This window comes from Podarcis bocagei (assembly GCF_964188305.1).
Source record: "Podarcis bocagei genome assembly, chromosome: 7".
NCBI classification, from domain to species: Eukaryota; Metazoa; Chordata; class Lepidosauria; order Squamata; family Lacertidae; genus Podarcis; species Podarcis bocagei.
In genome coordinates, this window is record NC_138132.1 from 59,303,424 (window position 1) to 59,327,428 (window position 24,005).

A 24,005-nucleotide genomic window follows, 5' to 3' on the forward strand; every position below is an offset into this window, starting at 1 on the left:
GACATTTAAAATGGTGCACTTATTATTACAGGAAGTCACATGATGAAGCAAAAGGAAAGCTTATCATGGCCACTGGAAATGGCTGCTGTGGGCAACAATGTTCAATTTAAATTGAGTCACCCTAGACAAGTTTTCACATCACATCAGACATAACAGCGCCTTTTTGAGTTTACTCACATTCAGCAGAATCCACCTAGAGCTGTACACAGGGCAGCAGCCTTAGACTTGAACAGTTGACTGCTTTCCCTTGAACATACTCCAAAAGCAACTGGCAACATAAGAAAAGAAACTAGCAAAGAGGCCTGCTTTGGGGTTTGTTTTTTCCCCCTCAGGCAGCACAATGTCTTTCCTTTGTTGACAGTCAAATGGAGGGCAAGGTGCTTCATGTAACATTGCTCTTTCATTATAACAGCCTGGGGAAAGTGATCACACAAAGCAAGAATGAAATATTTACTTTTATGAAACACATTTCTTAAAGAATTTGAAACAATACAAAAGAAGAGCAATTAGGCAACAAACGCATCCTAAATTTTTAATCTGGGAAATTTAGAATTAAAACAGAAGGTAGACAAGTTACCTTGACTTGCAGTAGAATGTGAACAGAAACAATTAAACATTAATACTTGCATTTCACACTTGAGTTTCTGCTGTTGGCATATGACGTTTGATAACTGATGCCAAACGATGACAAATTGCAAAGATTAAAGGTGGATCCTTTGAACTAAAGCATTCTAACAAATGCACACTAAAGTAAGAACTGAAAGCAGTGTTATCATATTTCACATTAACTTGCTGCTATAACAAAATACAATTGCGTAAGTTTCCTTTTTATCCTACCTAGGACTACTCTATCTTGCTACTTTCCAGTGTGACCTACTCTAGACAGCTAAGACTTTCCAAAAGTCCTAAAAGCCACAGTAGGACTTGACTAGAAGAGTTTTGTTCCTGTCATGAAACATAGGCACTTCAACCTCCGCATAAGTTAATTACACAGTAATTATAATGAACACAACAGGGCTGCATCCAGGGCAAAGAATGCCAGAAATCTTTGCACAGTTAGTCACATTCTACTCTGAAAACTTTTTTAAAAATACTAGAGTCACAGTCCTCAAGTCTTGGAATGATTTCCATAAACTTCAATTGGATTTCAGTTAAGCTACTCCAGAGAGTGACTTGCAAATTGGAGCAGAGCCAAAGGCATTCTACAGAATCTCAATCACAGGGAAAAACATACAATTTCAAAATGTTTCATGGTATTCACATTTAAATTTATAGAACACTTCAATGCAAAGCCATTCATTTTGCTTTCCTAGGATATGCCCAGGTACTAGTCAACACAGTTCAGTTGTGCTCCACATAAAGTCAGACTGCAAGATGTGCACTTACCTGAGAGTAAACCCACTGCCCCAGTATGACTTACTTCTGAGTACACATGCATAGCACTGCGCTGCTAAGCATTCCCCCCCCCCCATGGGGCACATAAACAACTCTCTGTTCATTTCACATTGTAAACAATTTACACCTTTCCCCCTTGCCTGTAAGACTTAGTGGTTTGTTTCTGGTTCTCCTGTGAAAAGCCTGTCAGACAGAAGTAATTTTCATAAGATAAAAAAGTTTCAAGGCTAGCCCCTGGGAATACACCTAATGGCAGGTACAGTGGATTGGATCCCAAAAAATATTGAGCATAAGCTGATGGCCCTGATTTGCAAACAACTCAGGAGTTTGCCCATTAATAAAACAGGTAGATTCTAGAGCCATTCTTAAGCTCCTGCAACAAGCTGGAAAAGCAGATCTCCATCTTTTGCAATTTAGTTTCTTCTTGTACAAGGCTCTACTGAAACCTGTACCTTCTGCATCTTTGGATCCAATCCCGTATCATTTAAGCAGACTAAATGAGTTCTACCTGAAAAATTATTTTGTTCAGAAGCCAGCTTTCTGTGCTTTCCCTACTCCCAATTAGCATGCCTCACACAGATCTTGCATGGTGGCTGGTAACAACACACTGCTGTGAGGTGTTTCCAAAATGAGTTCTGAAACCCATAGTATTTCTCCTTCACCTAGTTAGTTATATAGGTTGGTATTCAGGGGTCAATTTTGGAGTTGCCTTATGCTGACTTAGTTTGTGCTAAATATCACTGAAGCTAGAAAGAAATAACTCTACAGACAACAGGAGAAAGAATAATAATTAACAAGTAGGCCCCCCCTCTCAAATTGTCTAATGGGACTGGAGCAAAAACCCATGGCATAGCAAAAGGTGGTAGACATATGAAGTTCAAGTCCGGCTCAGGGTGGACATTGTATTTGGTTGTGCCCTCTCTGTCCATTTTTATCATAAAAATGTGGAAACAGGTGGCAGCCTCTTGCCAATGATGAAATCTAGCAATACAATAGTTTGGGAGGGAGGGAGGGGTTCACTAACTGTACAAAATTTGCACTGTAGCTGCCAATGTGCTGCCCTATGGTTTGTTACGCCCACAAGAGAGATCTGTATCCCCAGAAACTATACTTCTTTTTATCAGACGAATTAAGGAAGACACTGGAAGTTTCTCTGTGCCGTATTTTAAGAGTGTGTATCACCCAATTCTGCCTGCCTTACAGCACTGCCATGCCAGCAGTGAAAACTATTTGAAGCTACTCACAATTATAGGAGCAGGGTTACCAAGTGCAAGAATCTGGATTTTTACACGCACACTCACACTGCTGATGTTAAGCATGTTGCTGTGGGGCACTAATAGCTGCTGAAACAAAAAGCACCTGCTGAAGTGCAAAAAACATTACAACACAAGCAAAAGGTGTACGAGGAGAAGCCACCCACACATTTCCACCCAGAGTGGAAAGCACATTCAAGAACCAAGGCCAAGAATGTTTCCAGACCCAGGTAACAGAATCCAGAAAAAAATAAGCCATGTGAGCAAAAAATAAGCAAGTTCCTCACATCACTTGTCTTCTGCTCCAGTAGAGAATAGCACAGGCATAAGCAAAACAGATGTGTATGATATATCCGGGTATGGTTTAGCAGCAGAACAGGATTACCACCACAGAAATGTTTATAAGGACCGGGTTGTGGTTGTAGAGAAGAATACTGGCAGTGCAACAGTTCCTGGTACTGAAATCCAGTTCTAGGGCAGAGCTGCAGCTCAAAGTCAGGTGGGAGGGTGGGGGAAGCACAACCAAATGATAAGAGCACAAGCTTGGTGTACAGTTGATCCCAGAGTCAACCCCTGACATCTCCAGTTAAAAAGTTCTCAGGCAGAGGAGTCTTCGGTCCCATTGCCTTATGTAATAAGACTGCTGCAAACTCAAGGCGGTGCTGTGGCCATGGACAAGTGCAATACTGTTAAAACCAGGTCTGAAAGGATGAGGCAGTGGAATGTTTTAACGAGGCAATTCGTTCAACTGTGAATCCATGAAAAAGGTGCAGAAGTGGAGCTCTGTCCTGTGGCTGCATGGCAGGGAAAGGAGAGAATAATCTGCAACATGGAGACCTGCAAACTCTTTTGACAGGCACAGCTTTAAAGAGCTTTTCCACAATCCTTTCCTCTTGAGATACAAGTACTACCACTTCTAGTCCGCATTCGTTTTTGTCATAAGCTCCTTTCCATAAGGAGGCAGAGTTTCCAGGCTTTCCGGAAGGGAAGTTATTTTAAAAACAACCAAGCCCAGCAAGACACAAATTTTGACCAAACTTCTCAGCAGTTTCTTACTCGAATCAAAGCGCTTGGGATTTGGCTGTATCTGTGCACACAAAGTAAGTCACCAGTTCTCCTTTCCCCTTGACGTTAATAAGTCCTCGGCATTCGCAGGCATATCCCAGGTTCTCCAGTATTTTGCAAGTCTCTTCTGTAACCTGTGCACAGAAAACACACGAGTCCATTCATAATTCAAAGTGAGCATTCATCCCTTTCAGGCCCAGCTACTACTCCTGCTAAGAGCATGCAGAAAGAGGAACAAGGAAACCGCCACAATAGGAATAAACTATACAGCTTTCCCCCAACCTCTTTCCTGCTGGACAGTAAAACATCTGGGCTGCTCCTGGGGAGAAGGGACTCAAGAAGCAGGAAGGGTAGGTGAGATGAGATTAAAAGGCAATGGAAACAGTCACAATGACCTCCTTAGTTCTGGGTTTGGAGAGGGACTCTTCTTATGTTCTAATCATTGTACAGGTTTCCTTCACCCCTCTGCCCACTTTTTTTTTTTTACCTGGATTTTCCCAAGTTCTCCTGTACTCTCCATTCTACTGGCAACGTTGACTGTGTTTCCCCAGATGTCATACTGCGGTTTGCGAGCACCAATCACACCAGCTACTACAGGGCCATGGTTTATTCCTGCAAGAACAGGAAAGGGAAGGTTAAGATGAAATTTTGCTTTCCACTCCTGTGGCTTCTTGGCACAAAAAGAGGAAGGTGTTGTATGCCAGCATGGGAAAATAAAATCACAAGTTCAATTCAAGGGAACGTGTGCCTAAACAAAGGCATGTCTTCAGAAGCCGGCGGGATGCCAACACTGTTGGGGCTTCTTGTATTTCAGCAGGGAACACTGCTACTACCCCGTGAAGAAGTCCACTTCTATGTTATCGTAAGCTGATCAATAACTGGTCATGGCAACACTATCTGGGTTCCATTAGCTTACCGGGCAGAGGAGGAGGTCCCAGGTTCAGTCCCTGGAATCTCCAGGTAAAATTGGGCAAGACTCTTGCCTGAAACCCTGGAGAGCCAGTCAGTAGTGAATACTCAGCAATGGTCATGCTGGTTGGGGCTGTAAGAAACTGGAGTCCAACCACTCCCAGCTGGGAGAGACTCCTGCCTGAAACCCAGCTGGTCAGTTGAGGCTAGGTGGACCAGCTAGGTGGACCAGTGGTCTGAATGAGAACAACATAGCGCCTCGTGTTTCTGTGCTCTGCTTGCGGGCCTCCTACAAGCATTTGATCAACTAGTGTGGGAAACGGGATTCTGGACCAGATGGAGCCTTGGGTCTGATCCAGCAATTCTCTTTTTATGTTCTTTGGTTGTGGTTCCTAAGCAACAGTGTAAATCACACTAGCTCTGGAGGTAGTAATGTTTCCAAATACCACTTGCCGAAAAACAACGGAAAGGTGAGCACACTTGTGCTCAGATCTTTCTTGTGGGCTTCCCACAGATATTTGGTTTGCTGCTATCAGAACAGAATTCTGGATTAGATGTTCTTCTAAGATGTAGTGATTTTAAAAATCACTGAATATGGAAGAAATACAGTGGTGTCCCCAAGATAATTCAGCCTGCCCCACCACTTTTGGGTGGGGGGAGTGGATTGAACTTACCAACTCTGAGACGGAAATTGTTGAAGGAGTGCCTGTTGATGCCATCCAGCTTAGTCATCAAAGCCATTGCAAATTCCACCATGATGCCAATTTGAGCATGCTGTCTTTCCTGGTCCTAAACAATATTTTGGGGCAGGAGGGAGAGTGTTAAGAGGATCTTTGCTTTAGGTTATTAGTCCAGGGGTAGGAAACCTGTGGCCCTCCAGGTTGTTTTGGCACTCAAAACTCCCATCAGCCCCAGCCAGAATGGGTTTTTTAGTCCAATGACATCTTGATGGCCAGAGGTAGCTACCCCTCCACTAATGGAGTGCAGATATATTATAGGCGTATCCTAGAACTGCAGGTAAAGTCAGTGGACACCTACATTCCTCTCTCTGCTTAAAGTAAGGTAAAGGGACCCCTGATCATTAGGTCCAGTCACAGACGACTCTGGGGTTGCGTCACTCATCTCGCTTTATTGGCCGAGGGAGCCGGCGTACAGCTTCTGGGCCATGTGGCCAGTAACACTAAGCCGCTTCTGGCAAAACCAGAGCAGCATACGGAAACGCCATTTAGCTTCCCGCTGGAGTGGTACCTATTTATCTGCTTGCACTTTGACATGCTTTCAAACTGCTAGGTTGGCAGGGGCAGGGACCGAGCAACGGGAGCTCACCCTGTCGCGGGGATTCGAACCGCTGACCTGCTGACCAGCAAGCCCTAGGTTCTGTGGTTTAGACCACAGCGCCACCTGCGTCCCTTTCCTGCTTAAAGTAGCTGGTAACAAAACTCACATTTATTTATTTATTTCATTTTCTTTATTGCATTTATATCCCACCTTTTTCTCCAAGGAGGTCAAGGGGGCACACATGGTTCTCTCCCTCCTCCTTTAATCCCAACAGCCCTGTGAGGTAGGACAAGCTGGGAGGCAGTGACTGGCTCAAGGTCACCCAGGGAGCTTCATGGTTGAGTGGGGATTAGAACCTTGCTTTCTCTCTCTCTCTCTCTCTCTCTCTCTCTCTCTCTCTCTCTCTCTCTCACACACACACACACACACACACACACACACTATCAAAGTGGCTTGTATTTCAGGAGGTGACTTACCAGATTATTCTCTTGGCCTGGGGTAATACAGAGTCCTGATGCTGCCATGTATGTACTCCCAATAGTTTTGATTTTTTCAACACCACTGAATTTAGGTTTCAGCAACAGCTGTTTGGGGAAAAATTGGGAAAACAATTAAAATCCAGGACCTGGATGATTCTTTGTCCTGTTACAGTCTTCTCACAGACCAGAGTTTCCAGTGGAATAAGCTAGACAAGGGGAAGAGGCTATACTGCTCAAGATAGGGCTGGTTTTCCTGCTACATTTTTTTTTACTTCATACCGATCACCAAGTGCAAAATACATGGGAAGGATGTGTGGGTTTTAAGATTTGGTTGTTTGTTTCTGACTTCCCCAATAGCTTGATTAATATGCCTGCATGAAGACACCCACCCACACCCCTTTCATCGTGTTTTGACCCTTGATGGCAACCCTTTCAAGATAAGGTTGTAGAAGTAGGTGCGTCATCCTGCTCAAGTATGCAAATCAAACCATGGTTCTCTGGTTCAAGGATACTTTTCTTCATAGGACACACTCCACCCAACCCCCTGGAACATAGGAAGCTGTCTTATACCCAGGTCAACTGGAAGGAAAACAAGGCTCTCAATAGCTGCTAGTCAGGATGACTATGAAGTATCAGATCCAGGATCAGAACCAGCATGCCTCTTGTTGGGGAACAAGAGTGAGGGAGGGCTAAGGTCCTCCTGTCCTGAATGTGAGCTTCCCTGATTGCACCCTGTGGGGAAGGGAATGCAGGGCTAGTTGGACTGATGGTCTGATCCAGCAGGGCTCTCAGTATGTAAGAACTCTCAGTGTTGTGTTCTCTGACTGACAATGACTTTCCAAGGTTGCAAAGCAGAGGTACCCTGTACATCCTTCTTACTCAGGGGTCAGGAACTTGTGGCCTTCTACAGTTGCTGCTGGACCACAAATCCCATCCTCTCTATCCACTGAACATGGTGACCGGAGCTGATGGGAGGACCACAGTTCCCCCCATCCCTGAAACATAGGAAGCTGTTTCCTACCGAGGCAGAACATTGGGTCCATTTTGCTCAATATTTGTTCATGCTGACTGGCAGTGGCTCTCCAGGGTTTCAGAAGGGATTCCCATCCGTACCTGGAGATGCCAGGGATTGAACCGGGAACCTTCTGCATTCAAAGCATATGTTCTCCCACTGAATTATGATACACCTCTCTGCTGCATATGCAACCAGTCACATTTTTTAAATGCTGCCAAGCAGGCTCCAAGGCCCTTCCTAACATGACTCAAGAAGCCAATTCTCTCCTCTGTGGAGAAGAAGATCTCTCTTCACTACACTGAAGACTTGAGGGGAGGAGAATACTCATTTCTGGCTATTTAACACAAGAGGCGGGGACAGGCAAAGAGAGAACCAATCCCAACACCAAGAGGCCCCCACAAGCCTCAAGAGGTACCTCGTCAAAATCGGCAATTATTTCATTGAGGAGTCGAAGGCACTCTAGCCCTTCCTTGTTGACATCACATTCTGTGTAGAACACCTTGAAGTCGGGTACTGAGGCAAACATGACACAGACACAGTCATAGGATTGATGGTACCAATCCTGCAGGAAATGCAACAACAGTTTCAACAATATCATTGTTCGCTACCAGTTGCTTCCATCTCCCCATACAACTAAAGCAACACTGTCTAAGCACATGTAAATTCAAAGAAGTGCACGCTAGGTGTCAGAAATCTCAGAGCTACAATTTCCAGAGTGGTTTAGCAACCACTCCTTCTTCCCAGGGAATTTTGAGAATTGTAGCTTTGCGACGGAAATTTGTCGCTCTTAACGACACTCTTAACAAACGACAGCTCCCAGAAGTCTTTGGAGTAAGCCATGATTTTAAAGTGGTTAAGCACTTCAAGTGTATATTCTGAATGAGACCTAAGATTTATTTTGCTTTTTAGACCATGGGGCTTCTACTGCTTTGTCCTCGTGCTGTTTTCAACATGTGATCTCTTAAAGATTAGCAGAGGAGTGAACGAAACCACAATGGAGCAATGTGAATCTTATTGTTCTATACCTCGTTTAATTTGTCTCCGATAAAATGGGCAGCAACGTGAGCTGGGAGCACATTCTCCAGCAGCAGCCGGTTTACGTTTTCCATTGTTTCAAACGACTCGTGTTCCTGTTTAAATTTATTCTTTTGTAGGCAGTCCAGACGACAGTAATAGTCTATCTGCAAAAAACAAATAAACCAAGGAATTATGAAACTCAGCCTTAATATCAGCAAGCTGAAAATACTAGAAAAAAGCTTTGTGTACTTGCAGCAAACTTGTTTAATGCCTTGTGGGTTCAGGGGCTCCATGACATTTTTAATGTCCATGAAATCAACTGTTCCTCCTTCAAAAGCTTGAAATCTTTTAAAATGAGAGACTTGACCAATAAGCCAAGCATTTAACCCCTGATGCCCCAAATTGCACCCCACACATTTTCTTCCCCATGCAAGCCAAGTGTACTAAGCCACAAATGCCCATATTCCTGTACGCGTGCAGCATTCATTAACTGTCTAACATGCTCCCACAAGCCACATTTCTATTTTAAATCGTACCTAATTATTTATCCCAAATCATTGCGCTGTGTTTCCCAGACCTGCCTCAGCTGTCATTAAGACATCATCATCACTAGTATTAGGCTCACAGATTTGATCTCCGTGCTAGTGGGACTTCCCACCGTTCAAAACCAACTGCCAAACTGAGGAAGCACAACTCACAGGCATAGAGAGACTGTGGGCACTTCAGAACAAATCCTATAGTGTCTGATTTGTTACAAAATGCAGCAGAACCGGAAAACACAAAATAATTTTGCAGGGATACCCACAGTAAGAAGAAAAAAAGGTTCGGAATGTCACATCACAGACAAACTGAAGACAGAAAGCTCTGGGCAAATCACACACCTATGAGGACTGGGCTGCCTACCTGTTTCGACAGTAGAACCAAAGTTATGTAAAACAGAGCCAGGTATAAATTTGTCATTGTTCTTGGTTCTTTCATAAAAAACCTAAAACAAAAAGCAAACAAAACAAAAACATTCATTTTAAAAGCGTTTGGAACTATGTGTGAAACACCCATGCTTAAATGTTTGGAAATGCATCTCTAAAACGTTCAAAGTTTCAAGCGATACAGAGGACTACAAACAAGAGTTTGCCAGATTGCACGTTGGAACCATTCACAAGACACAAAGACACCCATCCACGTTAGAAAAAAAAAATTACTGTCAAATATTGTCTCCTGCAAGGGGGGGGGACACCCCTGAGTTTGTTGGGTTAAGTAAACACCACTGCCATCCACCTCTGAGTTCGATACTCGGATAAATACTACTCTCAAGGGCAAGAGGTCAAAATGGAAGACAGGCTTGAGCATTTCCAGCCCATGAAACAAAAATTATTTGATGGGGCTTTTTCCAGTTTGAGATTTGATTGGGCAAATTCCACATTATGCACCATCTTGAACAGGTGTCAGAGAGAGAATAAGTTGGTAAACATAAAATAGTGGATTCCCCATTACCCTCACAGCACTACAATTCCCAGAGCTCCCTGTAAAGAGGAATTGGTTGTTAAACTACTCTGTAAATTGTAGCTCTGTGAAAGGGAATAGGGGTCTCCTAATGCTCTGAGCACCCAGGATTCCTTGCAGGAAGCCATGGCTATTTAAAGTCATATTGTAGCACTTTAACTGTATGGTGCAGGTGGGCCAAGAGAGAAAAGCAACGAGGTGACCTCCCAAGTTCATCACCGATGAACACAATGATAAGTAAGGAGACCATTTAGTGTCTGCTCTAGTCTGACTTGGCACAAGGCAATTCCCTGTGTTTGCATGAAAATTGCAGAGTGGTTTAAACATCTGAAAATGCTTCAGGTAGGAGGAAGAAGGTCTTGTGCGACATGTTGCAGTGATAGCAAATGCATTGCAACACTAGCGCAATCATTATCCGCACAATACCCAAGAACTCAACTTTTTCACTGGTGGAAAAGGGTTCCTAATGCAGCTAGTGTCACCATGCTGCAGCATACTTTGGGTCTGTTCCTAGCTTCTTAAGAAACTGTAATCTACGAGATCACTTCCTGGAGCAGCAGTCTGCAATTCCACTAAGCTCACCATCAGCTTACAGAGTGTTGTTACCATTGAGAAGCAAGATACCGTACCTTGTGGTGGAGTCACTGACGTTGCTGCGGCTGGAGCACAAAAGCAGGTTGCTATTAAATACAATGAAATACCCAACGACAGCTCCTGACAAAAGGATAAGCTTCAGTTCAAAGCTCATTCGAAGGAACACAGAGCAGGCGATGAAACCCAGAAGGCAGCAGTAGGTATAATACTGGAACAGAAGAGGAGCGGCTTTAAAAAAATATGTATATATCTAAATATATATATGTATATGTGTGTGTGTGTGTGTATAAATAAATAATATCATGGCACACTGATTGCCTATGTAGTCATGTCCTAGGTAAGGGCAAATTTGTCAATTTTGGCTTCTCTCGGTTTCTCATTTCTCCAATCCTAAATTCTGTTCTCCACATTTTCATATCTGTTTTTTTTTTAAATTGCAAAGTCCTCATGAAAATTCATACATATTTACATGAAATTTTATCCCCCACCCCACCCCTACCCAGTGGCTACATCCATTAGAAATCAAGCCAGCCCATTCTCTGCATTGCCCTAACTTGAGTTGTTTCTTGATCGTGCTGGAGCACAATGGAATGTTGGCATTGGAAAAGCAAGGCAATCTCACTTTTCTGTTATGGCCAGAAGCCAATAGCTTTTGAACATGTGTTGGTATTTTTTTTTTGAGCAATTCTCTCCAGCATGTATCTAAACCCATATTTTAAGTTCAAATTTACTCACTGAGTAGGTCTCAGCTTCAATTCTCAGCATGTCGCTGTTTTCAGAAGAACTGTTGCCCACCTGCTGCTTTGTTAGAGCAGGAGAGAAAGGGAAAGAGAAAGACTATTGTTTGTTGTCTGTGGCAGGCCAGGCTCCATCAACATGCAGAGCAAAATGATTAATCGACAGGACTGTCTGGTGGTTGGCTAAAGAAAACATGGAGCTGTTGTGACTTGAACCATAATGCATATTTCAGAATGGAGCAGCTCAAGGATGAACATAGGGACACGGGAAGCTACCTTATACTGAGTCAAACCATTGGTCCGTCTTGCTCAGTAGTGCCTACACTGATGAGCAGCAGCTCTCCATGGTTTCAGGCTGGGGTCTCTCCCTACCTGCAGATGCCAGGCATTGAACCTGGGCCCTTCTGCATGCAAAGCAGATGCCTTCCATCTAAGCCAGCCTTTCTCAACCTGTGGGTCCCCAGATGTTGTTGGACTACAACTCCCATCATCCCTAGCTAGAAAGGCCAGAGCTCAGGGATGATGGGAGTTGTAGTCCAACAACATCTGGGGACCCACAGGTTGAGAACCACTCACTAAGCAACGGCCCTTCTCCATGCCTTGATTGTGAGGCGGGCTCTCTCTATCTCTCAAGTGTCAATTTCATTCATTTATTTTTGACCGCTGCCACCACCACACTTTTTTTTGGCCAAGGGTTCTGCCATGAGTAATTTAAAATACAACCAAAGGATTCTAGGACTGAGAAGCTGAATAGATCATTAGGGTAATTTCTTTTATAAAAAAACACCTCTTGTTTTGTTTTATTGTACACATGAAAGGAGAATTAAAATGTAACAGTGAAATGCAAAGAGAAAGGTAATAGAAAAGCTAGATGGTTAGAGCACCAATAATTTTTAAAAAGTTTGCATTTTAAATAAGAAATAGATCTCCGATCTTGGACTACTAAACCAAAGGTTATTAATATAGCAAACAAAACTTGCTTTTTAAAACTCACCAGGTTTGGTGTAGTACAGTTTCCAATAGTCTGGTCTGTGTGCTAATTAAAAAATTAGAAACTAGTTAGGAATTCAAATACATAGCTTTATTACAAAACAATGGCAGTTATCACCAACGTGGCCAGTCAGTGAAAGGATTTCCACTTGTGCCGTGGGACTTCTCCTCCCCCCTCTCCTCCTGTCATGTGTGCCCCACATCCTTCCCCAAATCTGCTTTGGAGAACTGTGAAAATGTCTATAAAGATTTAGGTGGCATGTTGGGAGAGGAAGGGGGGAATTATATTGCACTACTGTAAATCCTTGCACTGATGGGACAAGTTAGTGCTACTTAGGACACAATCCAATGGATAAGAGTCTTGGCTAAAACAATCTGCAATGCTGCCCTTTATGGTGAAGAAATGAACTGGCTGATGCCAGTTGATAGATCTACCCACCTTTTGTACAATCCATATTTAAGGTTGTTGAAGCTACTAGTCATTATCACAGCTTGTGGCAATGAATTAAGCTCTTGAAATCACTTAGTCCCTTAGTCTTACTTGAAACATTAAGAACGCAAGAGCTTGCTGAATCAGTGGCCAACCAGAGGCAGGTGGGAAACCAGCAAGCAGGATTGGAGCACAAGATCACTCTCCACTCTCCCTTTCCAGAAACTGCTTTTCAAGAGCATTAATGCCTCCAACCGCGGCAGCAGAGAATAGCCATCATGATTAGTAGCTGCTGAGAGCCCTTTCCTCCATGAATTTGTCTAAGGCTCTTTTAAGCCTTCTAGGTTGATGATCATCGCTGCCTTCTGTGGGAGTGAGTTCCACAGTTTAATTATGTGCTGCATAGTTTAAAATTCTGCGGAAGCAGAACATCGTTGTGCAAGAGAATGCATAGGCAGGTTGCTGGTAGCTCTGCTGCACAACAGATTGTGCAATTCCTCTGTTGTGTAATATTAAAACTCACCTGTCTGCTAGTGCAAGAGACCTTCTGCTAGCAGGCAGAGAATGCTGAGGAAGTCTATTCATTTTTTTTATTCTTTGCAAACTGCTTTTTTTGGGGGGGGTTGTTTTAGAGTCAAGCGGTGTGCAAATTTTATGAAATAATAAAGAAAAAAAGACTAGTGAAAGGAATTACCAAGTTAGAAACAGCTAGAATTAACAGAGAGCCGATTGCAATAGTGGCCAGCGGGAGCCTCACGGCTGGCATCGTCTCCATTTTCTCTGAAAGCGTGCGGAGATAGCGGGCTGGGGGCCACTGCTTTGAACAGGGTCTCTGCAAACAGATGACAGAGGCACAGCATGACACATAAGCATACCAGCTCTTACCTCCTTCCCTACAACCATGCTACAGCAACAAATGTTTGACATTTTCTGTTGTTTACAGGAGGCGATTCCTTACACACAGTTCTTAAAATGGAAGAGCTTTGGCCATACTTCTCTCCCTCCAGCAGCTGCCAATGCCGCAAGGCCACTGTTTACTAGCAACGTGGTTTTGTACAGCAGAAGGGGGTCGTGTGGCTTTCCACTGCAAGATGAATGGGAAGGCAGATCCTGGGGAAGGAGCGACTTCCCCAATACCAACCACAATGGGCCCCGTGATTGGCAGGCAGGGCATGCCCTCTTGGTGGTGGTGTCTCCTCCAGCAGCTGTCCAACTGCACTGCCCAACTGCAGGGCCTTCTCGGTGGTGCCTCCCTGTTTGTGGAATGCCTTACCTGGTGAGGTGTGCCTGCCTCCCCCACTACTGATGTTCAGGAGAAATCTAAACTCATTCCCACTTAAGCCGGGCAGACAATGGCTGATAGATATTGGCCATGGCAACCTTGAAATTAGTAACTGTAAATGTGGCCCTCATGTTAGCAGTTCTTAGGATCCAGATCAACAGCCCCAGGTAGAAATAATACGCGGAGATTTTTACAAGCACGGCTGGTATTACATTTACCCCAGCGGATAAACAAATTTCAATGCAAATGCATTTAAGGCAAACACATGCTATCTGGCAGTACAATTTTGTTTCTTTTTTTTTAATGCTTTGGACATTTTATTTTATTTTTATTTTTTACTTACCCAACAGTCATCAGCAAAGCACACACACAAAATTAGCCCCATTATGATAGCTACGACCCCAAATGGAATCCCTAATTTTGACGTTCTGAAAGAGAGGAAGGGGTGGGTGGAAACAGATGATGCAGAGCTAAAGAAAAACGTTATTCATGCTTCGATAGTCGTGAGTTCCTAGGGGAATATATAATCCCTTTGATAGCCAAGTTGCTTGCACGTTTTGCTTCTGATTTTCAAAGCTAATTGAGCAGCACTCCCCCCCCCCAAAAAAAAAACCACCTGAAATGTTAGAATCTCTCCAACACTCTCTGTTTAAAGCATTACATTTGCCTGCAGTTAGCAAGACTGGTGGTTCAGGATATTACCCAGGGCAATAACACCCTAGCACCAAAAAGATAAGGAGGCAAATTTCCTTGGTTCTGCATCTCCAATTACATGCCATCTCTCTATTCATTCCTGTCATCTAGAGCGGGAACATGGGCTGCTAATCGGGGCCATCTGGACTCCCATCTTGGGCACAGAACCATAATCTGGTGGAACAGTACATGCTTTGCAAGCAGACGATGCCAGGTTCAATCCCTTGTGGCTGCTGTTAAAAGGCTCTCTCAGGTGGAAGTGATGTAAAGGACCTCTGTCTGAAACCTTCAAGAGCTAACTGCTGGCCAGAGGAGGCAGCACTGAATCAGTAACAGTAGTGCAGTGGCAAACAGTAGTGTAATGCAGTGGCCTGGGCCCATTCGGCCCTTCAATTGGCAGAAGTGGAACTACTGCAGGAGGCCCCCCCATTACCTGTCCCGCCTTTGTAAGAACTCGATCATATAGTGAAGCAGGATTTGCACTGTGGAACTCCCTGCCTGTTGAGATCAAGCAAGCACTTTTGCTATACCCTTTTCAGTGCCTGCTGAACACGTTACTGTTTAGCTGTTTAAAAAGTTGAGGTGATTTTAATCTGTTTTAGTATGTTAACTTTTGTTATCTTTTAAAGGTAGGGTTATTATCTTTTTGTAAACTGCTTTGAGGGTGTGGGCTTTTTTTTTAAAACAATGAAGCAGTGTACAATTTTCATTAAATAAAAATAATAATAATCACAAGCGCAGGGTCTCTTCATGATTCTCACAGCCATGCCCCCCCCCCCAAAGCCACACACCCTTCTAAGATCATGCAACCTTCCAAGCTTATACAACAATAATGTTGTTGTTTCCTTGGTCCTGGTATATCTGAAAATCAATAAAATATGGTTTAAAAATGCAATAACAATCAATAGGGATGCATTGCAGCAATCAATGTAAATCTCCTTTCAGCTAGATCTATTTTCTGTGCACGTACATGAGCAAACCATCTGGAGTACCTTCTGTTGGAGTGAATTTTAGTTGTGTTTTCCTTGAAGTTCTGCTGTATGGAACAGAACTTGCACACCAGTCTCTTGAAACCGAAGCACCTGGCATCTTCAGTGTTCCTACATGCTTATCTTTGGAACATATGGAACAACTGCCTCGGCTTGCCTAAATGTTTTATCAGGAGCTGAGAAGAATACAGTGGAGGAGCCTGGCTGATATCAATAGGCAGGGAGTTCCAAAGCTGTGGGTGCTGCCTCACTATATGATCCAAGCTCTTACAAACGGAGGACGTCTATTACGTAGCAGCCGCAACAGTGCCAATTCTGCAATCTGGAGCCAGGGGGCAGCATTAACTTCAATCTCTGAATTACATTAAACTGCCCCTGTAGCAGATTTGTATGAGACATATTTAAAAAGGAAAAAGGGGGGGGGACACTTACCCTTGCATTATGGAAATCTGTACAAGGAACATACACAGCAGCACAATGCTGGCGCAGGCAAAATAACCCCTCAGTTTGGGGATCGGGATTGTGCGATACTGGAGATGGGGAAACAAAACAAAGACATTAATTCAGAACCCTGTGGAAATTAGAAAGTGCTTCCAGAGATACTTCAAACAACTTTACACACAAGGGCCGCAGAAAGAGACTGAGATAGACCAATTTTTAAGAAGAAATGGATTACCAAAACTGTCTCAAGAAAATAGGTCAATTTTGAACTATAAAATAACACAACAAGAAATTGAAGGTGCCATTCAGAACATGCAACTGGGCAAGTCTCCAGGGCCAGATGGGCTTACCTCCAAGTATTATAAGACACTGAAAAATTATTTGACACAACCATTAATGGAGGTTTGGTTTGCAATGAGATTATGGAGGGGAAGAAGGCACCGGAATCGTGGAAAGAAGCTTTCATCACATTGATACCTAAATCGGAAACTGAAAAGACACAACTTAAGAACTACCGCCCCATCTCTCTCTTAAATGTGGATTACAAAATTTTTGCAGACATTTTGGCTAATAGATTTAAAAGAGTGTTAAATGAAGTGATTCACAAAGATCAGGCAGGTTTTCTCCCAGGTAGACACTTGTTTGATAATACTAGGAACATCATTGATATCTTGGAACTTTTGCAAACGAACATTAATACAAAAGCAGTGTTGATTTTTATAGATGCGGAGAAGGCCTTTGATAATATCTCATGGAAATTCATGAAGAAAAATCTTGAAGGGATGGGAGTGGGACGGGGGTTTGAGAATGGTATAGAGGCAATTTACTCAGAACAAAAAGCTAAACTGATAGTTAACAATGTGGTGACAGAAGAGTTTAGGATTGAGAAAGGAACACGACAAGGTTGCCCTATTTCCCCTTTGTTATTCATTTCGGTCCTGGAGGTGCTCTTGAATATGATTAGAGGGGACCGGTTGGTTGAAGGAATTCAGGTCGGAGCCAAACAGTACAAACTTAAAGCTTTCGCAGATGACTTGGTTTTGACACTACAGGAGCCAGAATCTAGTACGAAAAGGGTCTTAGAACTGATTCATGAGTTTGGTCGGGTGGCGGGATTTAAATTAAACAAGCAAAAAACTAAGGTCTTGGAAAAAAATTTGACAACTTTGGAATCAGAAAGGTTTCAGAAAGAGACAGATTTAAATGTGGTTAAAAAGGTGAAATACCTAGGGGTTAATATGACTGCCAAAAATTTGAACTTATTTAAGGACAACTATGAAAAGTGTTGGTCAGAAATTAAAAAGGATTTGGAAAGCTGGTCAAGATTGAAACTTTCCTTGTTGGGCCGAATTGCTGCTATAAAGATGAATGTACTGCCAAAAATGCTGTTTTTGTTTCAGACCCTACAGATTGTGGACAAGGTGGAGTGTTTCGGGAAGTGGCAGAGAGACATCTCTAAATTTGTCTGGCAGGGCAAAAAGCCCAGAATAAAATTTTAAATATTAACCGATGCTAAGGAAAGAGGGGGGTTTGCCCTGCCAGACTTAAGGTTGTATTATGAATCAGCAGCTTTCTGCTGGTTGAAAGATTGGCTGCTTCTTGAGAACACTGATGTTTTGGATTTGGAAGGGTTTAACAATGCTTTTGGATGGCATGCATATTTGTGGTACGACAAGGTAAAAGTCCATAAGGCTTTCAAGAACCATATTGTCAGGAAAGCAATATTTAATGTCTGGATAAAATACAAAGACTTATTAGAAAATAAGAACCCAAGGTGGTTGTCACCAATGGAAGCTAAGGCTCGGAAAAGACTCAATATGGTGGCCAAATGGCCGAAATATTGGGAAATATTAGAAAAAGTTGGAGATACTTGGAGATTGCAGAGTTTTGAGAAACTAAAGGATAAAGTGCGAGATTGGTTACACTATGCTCAGATCAGGGAGGTTTTTAATTTGGACAAAAAAACAGGTTTCCAGGTGGAAAAATTGAAACTAGAAACAGAACTGTTAGAACCTAAGACTAAGGTACTTTCAAAAATGTACAACTTGCTGTTAAAATGGAATACTCAAGATGAAACGGTTAAATCAGCCGTGATAAAATGGGCACAGGACATTGGGTACAATATTATGTTTGCTGACTGGGAAAAGTTATGGACCACCGGTGTGAAATTCACGGCATGTAATGCCTTGAAAGAAAATATTATGAAAATGATTTATAGGTGGTACATGACTCCAGTCAAGCTTGCAAAAATATATCATCTGCCTGACAATAAATGTTGGAAATGCAAGGGAACTGAAGGAACATTCTTTCACCTCTGGTGGACCTGCCCAAGGGTTAAGGCTTTCTGGGAAATGATCTATAACGAGTTGAAAAAGGTATTTAAGTATACCTTTCCTAAGAAACCAGAGGCCTTCCTTTTGGGCATTGTTGGTCAGAGGGTGATAAAGAAGGATCGAACTTTCTTTATGTATGCAACGACAGCAGCAAGAATACTTATCGCAAAACATTGGAAGACCCAAGATTTGCCCACGCTGGAAGAATGGCAGACGCAACTGATAGACTACATGGAATTGGCAGAAATGACTGGCAGAATTCGAGACCTGGGAGAAGAGACAGTGGAAGAGGACTGGAAAAAGTTTAAGGACTATCTACAAAAATATTATAAACTGTATGAATGTTAAGAAGATGCAGGATAGAAAATAACATGGCATCAGCAATTTAGTTGAGAGAATTATGAGAATAAGTGATGTTTAAGAAAAAGATGAAATTTGGAGTAACATTATGTTTAAATTAAGTATTTAAGTATTTGATAAAAATATCTAAAGTCGGAGACATAATATTTGAAAATTACAAAATAAGAATTGGAACAAGGTGATAAATTGCTGCTTATAATTTTATAATTGGGAACGCAGGAAAGGGAGATGTGAGGAAGTCCAAAAGGTTATGGAAATATGATTTATGGACAGTTGATTTCGCTGTATTATGTATATCTTTTTGTTTTTCTCTGTTTTTTCTTTGTTTGTTGTATCTTGGTGATGGTATTTTATATGTTTGGTGATTTTATTGTTTAAAACCTTAATAAATATTTTATATATATAAAAAAAATAAAACAAAGACTTTAGCTCGGATTTACATAATTTTGGTCAGCTCATAAAGACTAGCTTTCTTGGGTGTTACATGCAACTTCCAGACAAAAAGAGCCTTATATCAAACAAGTTCTTTGCTACAGCCACAAAAAGACACGAATGTTAGAACCTGACAACTTAAAAAAGGCAAATTAAATGAATAGTTCTTATTCCTCCTCTCTAAGGGCATGATGAGGAAGAGAAAGGAGGAAGATCAAAAATAAAATCTATGTTGTCTCCCAGTTTGTTGTACTATCCTTGTGAGGGTTTGGGCAGGAGGACTGAGTTCCGGTGTTGTCTTACCATCTCAGCATTTCAGAAACGAGCATTGGTGTTGGTGAGACACCAGGGACAAGCAATGCGCCCAAGACACAACGGATACTTGAACAAGAAAGGCGGGAAAGTCAAACAAGTGTGGGAGTGGGGCAGAGGCAGTGAAGAGTGGAAGTTGCAAGAAATGATGAAGACCTAAGTGAGCTTTGCTTTCTGGGGAGATTACAGAGCGAAAGAAAGGACAGATTTATTGAGCCGGAGAGCAGGCATTGTGAATACTTTGGCCTCTCTGATGAATTAAGTCCTCCCTAGGTCAAGGCTGGGAGTTTGGCTGTGTACACACTAGCCTGTTTATAGCACACAAAAAATGTAGTTTTTCCTCAATCCAGAATCAAAGAACTGAAGAGCTGGAAGGGATCCCTTGGGATCACCATTCTAGTCCAACCACATTTTATAGGTAGGGTTTTTATATTTACAAAAACCACAGCTAAAGGATCCCTGGGCCACCCAAGCTCTGTTTAAAAACCTCCAATGAAGGAAGTCCACCACCTTCTGAGGGAGTTCGTTCCATCAATAAATAGTTCTTACTGTTAGTAAGGTCTTCCTAATGTTTAGCTGGAATCTCCTTTCTTGCAATTTGAGTCCATTTGTTCTGGAACTACCCTCTGGAGCAGCAGAAAACAAGCTTGCTCCCTCTTCCAGGTGACAGACCTTCAGATATTTAAAGTTAGCAATCATATCCTCTGAGCAGCCTTATCAGAAAAGTAGTTCTTCAGACTTCCCAAAAGGAGTTTCTGGTGGTGCTCAACCTTTCAAAGGGTAAGATGAGGAGGACCCGACGATTCGAGTAACAAGGTGATACCCCAAGTTAGAATCAGGTTGCTTCTCTGTGGTGCCAATGGAGGATGGATGCATGGAAGTTCCTGCCTCAGGGGGGCTGGGCCACTTTCCACCCCCGAGATTCTACAAACAGGAAGGCCACAAAGCTTCGTTTACTAACCTCTTTCTCAAGCTCCATTTCTACAAAACACAGCAAGAACCCACACAGCCCACGGAAGTCGTCTTTTTTACCACACCACGGCCTGCATTGAAGAAGAAATGCTTGTTGAAAACATATGCACAGGAGCAGGATAAAACGATGCAGAGCAAGATGGAACCGCAAAAAGGTACGTGTGGGGAGGGAACTTGGACTCCCCAAAGCACAAACAACTGAGAAGACCCATAAATAAGATCTCACCACTGCCATCAACTCAGTAAGCAGCCTTAGGGACGTGGTCCCTATTCCAGACTAAGACTCACCCCACATCTATGCTATACGGACTATCTTACAAGATTATTGTTGTGAAAATAACTAAAGCACTATGAATACCCTAGAGTAGGTATCTTCCAGCTTTACAAACCCAGGACCCACTTTTAAGCCAAACATACATCCGGGGACCATTTCTTAATCTCCTGGCATACATCTGCGTGGCTGTGACCCAGTAGTGGGCCCCAATTCTTCAGTGGAAGACCAGCGCTCTAAGACCACTGTTATTCTAAGTCAGGGATGGGGAACCTCCAGCCTCCTAATTTGGCCCTCAATGTGATTTTCTGCATCACTACCCCTGGCCACACACATCTGTGGAGAAACAATTGAGAGCCCTAAAAAGGGCTGCCGGTTGTTCCTCTGCAAGTGGAGTTTGCCTTCAGCATGTACTTAATTTGGCACCAAAAGCAAGTCCTGCTGGGATTGGCTCTACTCAGGAGTTCTCGACTGGAGCCAATCCCTGCTAAAAGTGAGGGTCTTTGCACCCCTTGAACTCACAGAAGAACCCTGAATTCAGGCCAGGGCTGCAGAGGTGGGAGGAGACCTTGCAGAAATTTGCAGAGAACTCTGGAATTCCATTTGTGTACTTCTGATCTAAAGTTTGTAATGTGCAATTTTTCAAAAAGCTGCATTTCTTAGGATTAGCTAGTATTGCCAGAGACCATAAGCAGCAGGTAGTGGAGCCAGTGTGGTGTAGTGGTTAAGAGCGGTAGTCTCGTTATCTGGGGAACCGGGTTCGCGTCTCCGCTCCTCCACATGCAGCTAGTCACATGGGCTAGTCACACTTCTTGAAGTCTCTCAGCCCCACTCACCTCACAGAGTGTTTGTTGTGGGGGAGGAAGGGAAAGGAGATTGTTAGCCGCTTTGAGACTCCTGAAGGGGAGTGAAAGGCGGGATATCAAATCCAAACTCTTCTTCTTCTTCTTCATATGAATCCCTTGACATCTGTATTGTGTTAACCTGAAGACTCTTACTCTGAACTCAAAAGCTTCCTGATTTCACAAGTGCTCTTAAGGAGCCGGAGTAATAAACCTCCTAATTAATAGTCATGTCATAAGAGGACATTTCTCAATTTCCTGTTTTGTCAAGCCCACTTCTGGTTTTCTACTTTTTTTGTTCTTCTCAAAACTGAGCCAACCGAGGGTTTTGTAGCAGTCAGACAGCTGTGAGCTGTGTTTTCAACACAGGGTAATTCTGATTATTTAAACCAGTGTTTTAGGACTACAATTCTGGGAGCCTGAAACCTATGCAGAAGTGCAGCGTTCTTTATGCTTAACCCCATAACCTGTTTTCCATGTTACAGTTCACTGAAAAGGCAGCAGCAGGGGAGTGTGTTTGCTTATCACTGAAGAAAACACAATCTGTTTTCTCCACACACATTTATGACGAAGGGGTGATATTTCTAAGTAGGCCTGCACACTCCCATACTACAGAAAATAAGCATGGGGAAAATCCCCGGTCTTCTCTGCCCCTCCCCTTCTGCAGATGAGGCAATTCTCTCAAGGACAGGAAGAAAAGAGTGGTGCCTTTACTTGGCTGAGCTGAGGCCCTCGATGGTTGACATCATTTTGTCGTTAATTTCTTCTTCCATCCTTCCTTTCTGAGAGGTATTCCTAAGGACAGGCAGAGAAACATCGTCCAGATGAAACGTTTCCCCAAAATGCAGGAGAAAAGGTGCACTGAGTAATCATTACATACCTTTTAATTACATTTTGCAGAAGCAAAAGCTGAAAATGAATGCTGGCCAATTAAATAAAGGGGGCTAAGGTATCTCAAGTATTGCTTAGATATAAATATAGTGCAGAGAAAGGAGAAAGTAGCAAGGGAGTATCCAGTTGTTCTATGGCACAAGGCATACACAGAAAGCAGAAGAAAGAAAGAGAAACTCACTTATAGCTTACAATCGAAGGAGGACACAATGGTTCTTGTCTAGACCTATCCAGACTAACACACACACACAAACAAACACAGGGAAAGAGAAAGGAGAGAGAAATTTGATGTCATGCATTCATTAGAAATGATCAGATTAATCACCTATGAAAAGACTAATGTTATAGCAGCCTGTCTTCATAAGGTGGACAAAATAAAAGCAAACATCTCAAGTTTGGTTTTTTTGGGGGGAAATCTCTGTGTTGCATCTTGAAAAAGTGTGGAGTCCTAAAATAATGTGCAAGAGTGAATTTTTAAAGCAAAAAATTGATTTGTTTGTTGTGAACGAAAATAACTAATGAGCATGGAGTAAACCTGTCTGTTTCTCACCTGAGATGATACAGCAGTTGGAAGCTCTACCTACATCTGATGTTGCAGAGCAACCTTTGACCCAGAGGTGGTGCATGATCTAGGAATGGCTGGGAGAAAAAGCTGAAGGATCTAGGACACTGTTTTCCCCTCTTTGCCCAGCCCTTGTCTGATGTCACTGGATTCGTTCACCGATAATTTCATGCTAAGGGATGAAGGAGGAATCCATTTTAAACCAATTTATACGCAGAACTTGGTGGTTCCAGCCTGATTTGAGCTTTGCTCACATCAAATTGCCTCTTGTATTGAGCCTGTGGTTATATCAGAGCCGCTTCTGCAATCTTGGGGGTATTGCCCCCCCAAACCCTAAATATATGTGAAGCTATATAAACAAAATGCTAATATTACATAAAAGTCAAGTGTCATGCATAATTTTACAAATATATTGCCTAACACATACACATTTGCATGTACTTGTCTATGTGCCAGTTACTTCAGGAAACCTGGAGTACATGCACATATAATATATATACAATAATGTGTATGAGCACTGTTAAGATTTATAGCTGATGCTCGGGGGGGGGAGAGGGAAGGCTTCCAATCAAAATTAATGAGCAAGATGCGATTAGAAAAAATCTGTGCAGATAAGCTATAGAGATTTTCAGAAAATTCCATCCTTACTCATGCTTCTGCTGCCTGGCTCTGCTGAGGTGTCTAGAGTATGAGAGAGAAATAGAAATAGAAATAGAAATAGAAATAGAAATAATAGAAATAGAAATAATAGAAATAGAAATAGAAATAGAAATAGAAATAGAAATAGAAATAGAAATAGAAATAGAAATAGAAATAGAGATGGAAAAGAAGGGTGCAGCTTGCTAAGTGCTGTGTATTTCTTCTCTTCACTTGCCTTGGCTCACCCAGAGCTCAAAGTGATACCGCTCTGCTTGAGAGACTAAATTCAGGGACTGTATGTGGAGTTGGGGGTGAGAAAGTGAG

General features: G+C 42.6%; 1 protein-coding gene across 4 annotated transcripts in view; it reads right to left on the bottom strand.

Moving 5' to 3' along the window:
• Nucleotides 1-506: 506 nt before the first annotated feature.
• Nucleotides 507-24,005, bottom strand: part of ADCY7 (adenylate cyclase 7) — an 82,675-nt gene continuing 59,176 nt past the window's right edge. The window contains exons 13-28 of one of the 4 annotated variants that reach the window (XM_081201128.1): nucleotides 22,662-22,715; nucleotides 22,304-22,384; nucleotides 20,466-20,547; nucleotides 16,059-16,156; nucleotides 14,288-14,372; nucleotides 13,357-13,494; nucleotides 12,237-12,278; nucleotides 11,241-11,306; nucleotides 10,541-10,713; nucleotides 9,315-9,396; nucleotides 8,420-8,575; nucleotides 7,810-7,956; nucleotides 6,377-6,484; nucleotides 5,297-5,411; nucleotides 4,201-4,325; nucleotides 507-3,847 (exon numbers count right to left, since the gene is read on the bottom strand). In XM_081201128.1, coding sequence (XP_081057254.1) covers nucleotides 3,710-3,847; nucleotides 4,201-4,325; nucleotides 5,297-5,411; nucleotides 6,377-6,484; nucleotides 7,810-7,956; nucleotides 8,420-8,575; nucleotides 9,315-9,396; nucleotides 10,541-10,713; nucleotides 11,241-11,306; nucleotides 12,237-12,278; nucleotides 13,357-13,494; nucleotides 14,288-14,372; nucleotides 16,059-16,156; nucleotides 20,466-20,547; nucleotides 22,304-22,384; nucleotides 22,662-22,715 — 1,690 coding nt within the window. In that variant the 3' untranslated portion in view covers nucleotides 507-3,709. Of the gene's footprint in view, nucleotides 3,848-4,200; nucleotides 4,326-5,296; nucleotides 5,412-6,376; nucleotides 6,485-7,809; nucleotides 7,957-8,419; nucleotides 8,576-9,314; nucleotides 9,397-10,540; nucleotides 10,714-11,240; nucleotides 11,307-12,236; nucleotides 12,279-13,356; nucleotides 13,495-14,287; nucleotides 14,373-16,058; nucleotides 16,157-20,465; nucleotides 20,548-22,303; nucleotides 22,385-22,661; nucleotides 22,716-24,005 lie in introns of those variants that run through there. The other 3 variants (XM_081201129.1, XM_081201130.1, XM_081201131.1) reach the window with 3 other exon arrangements.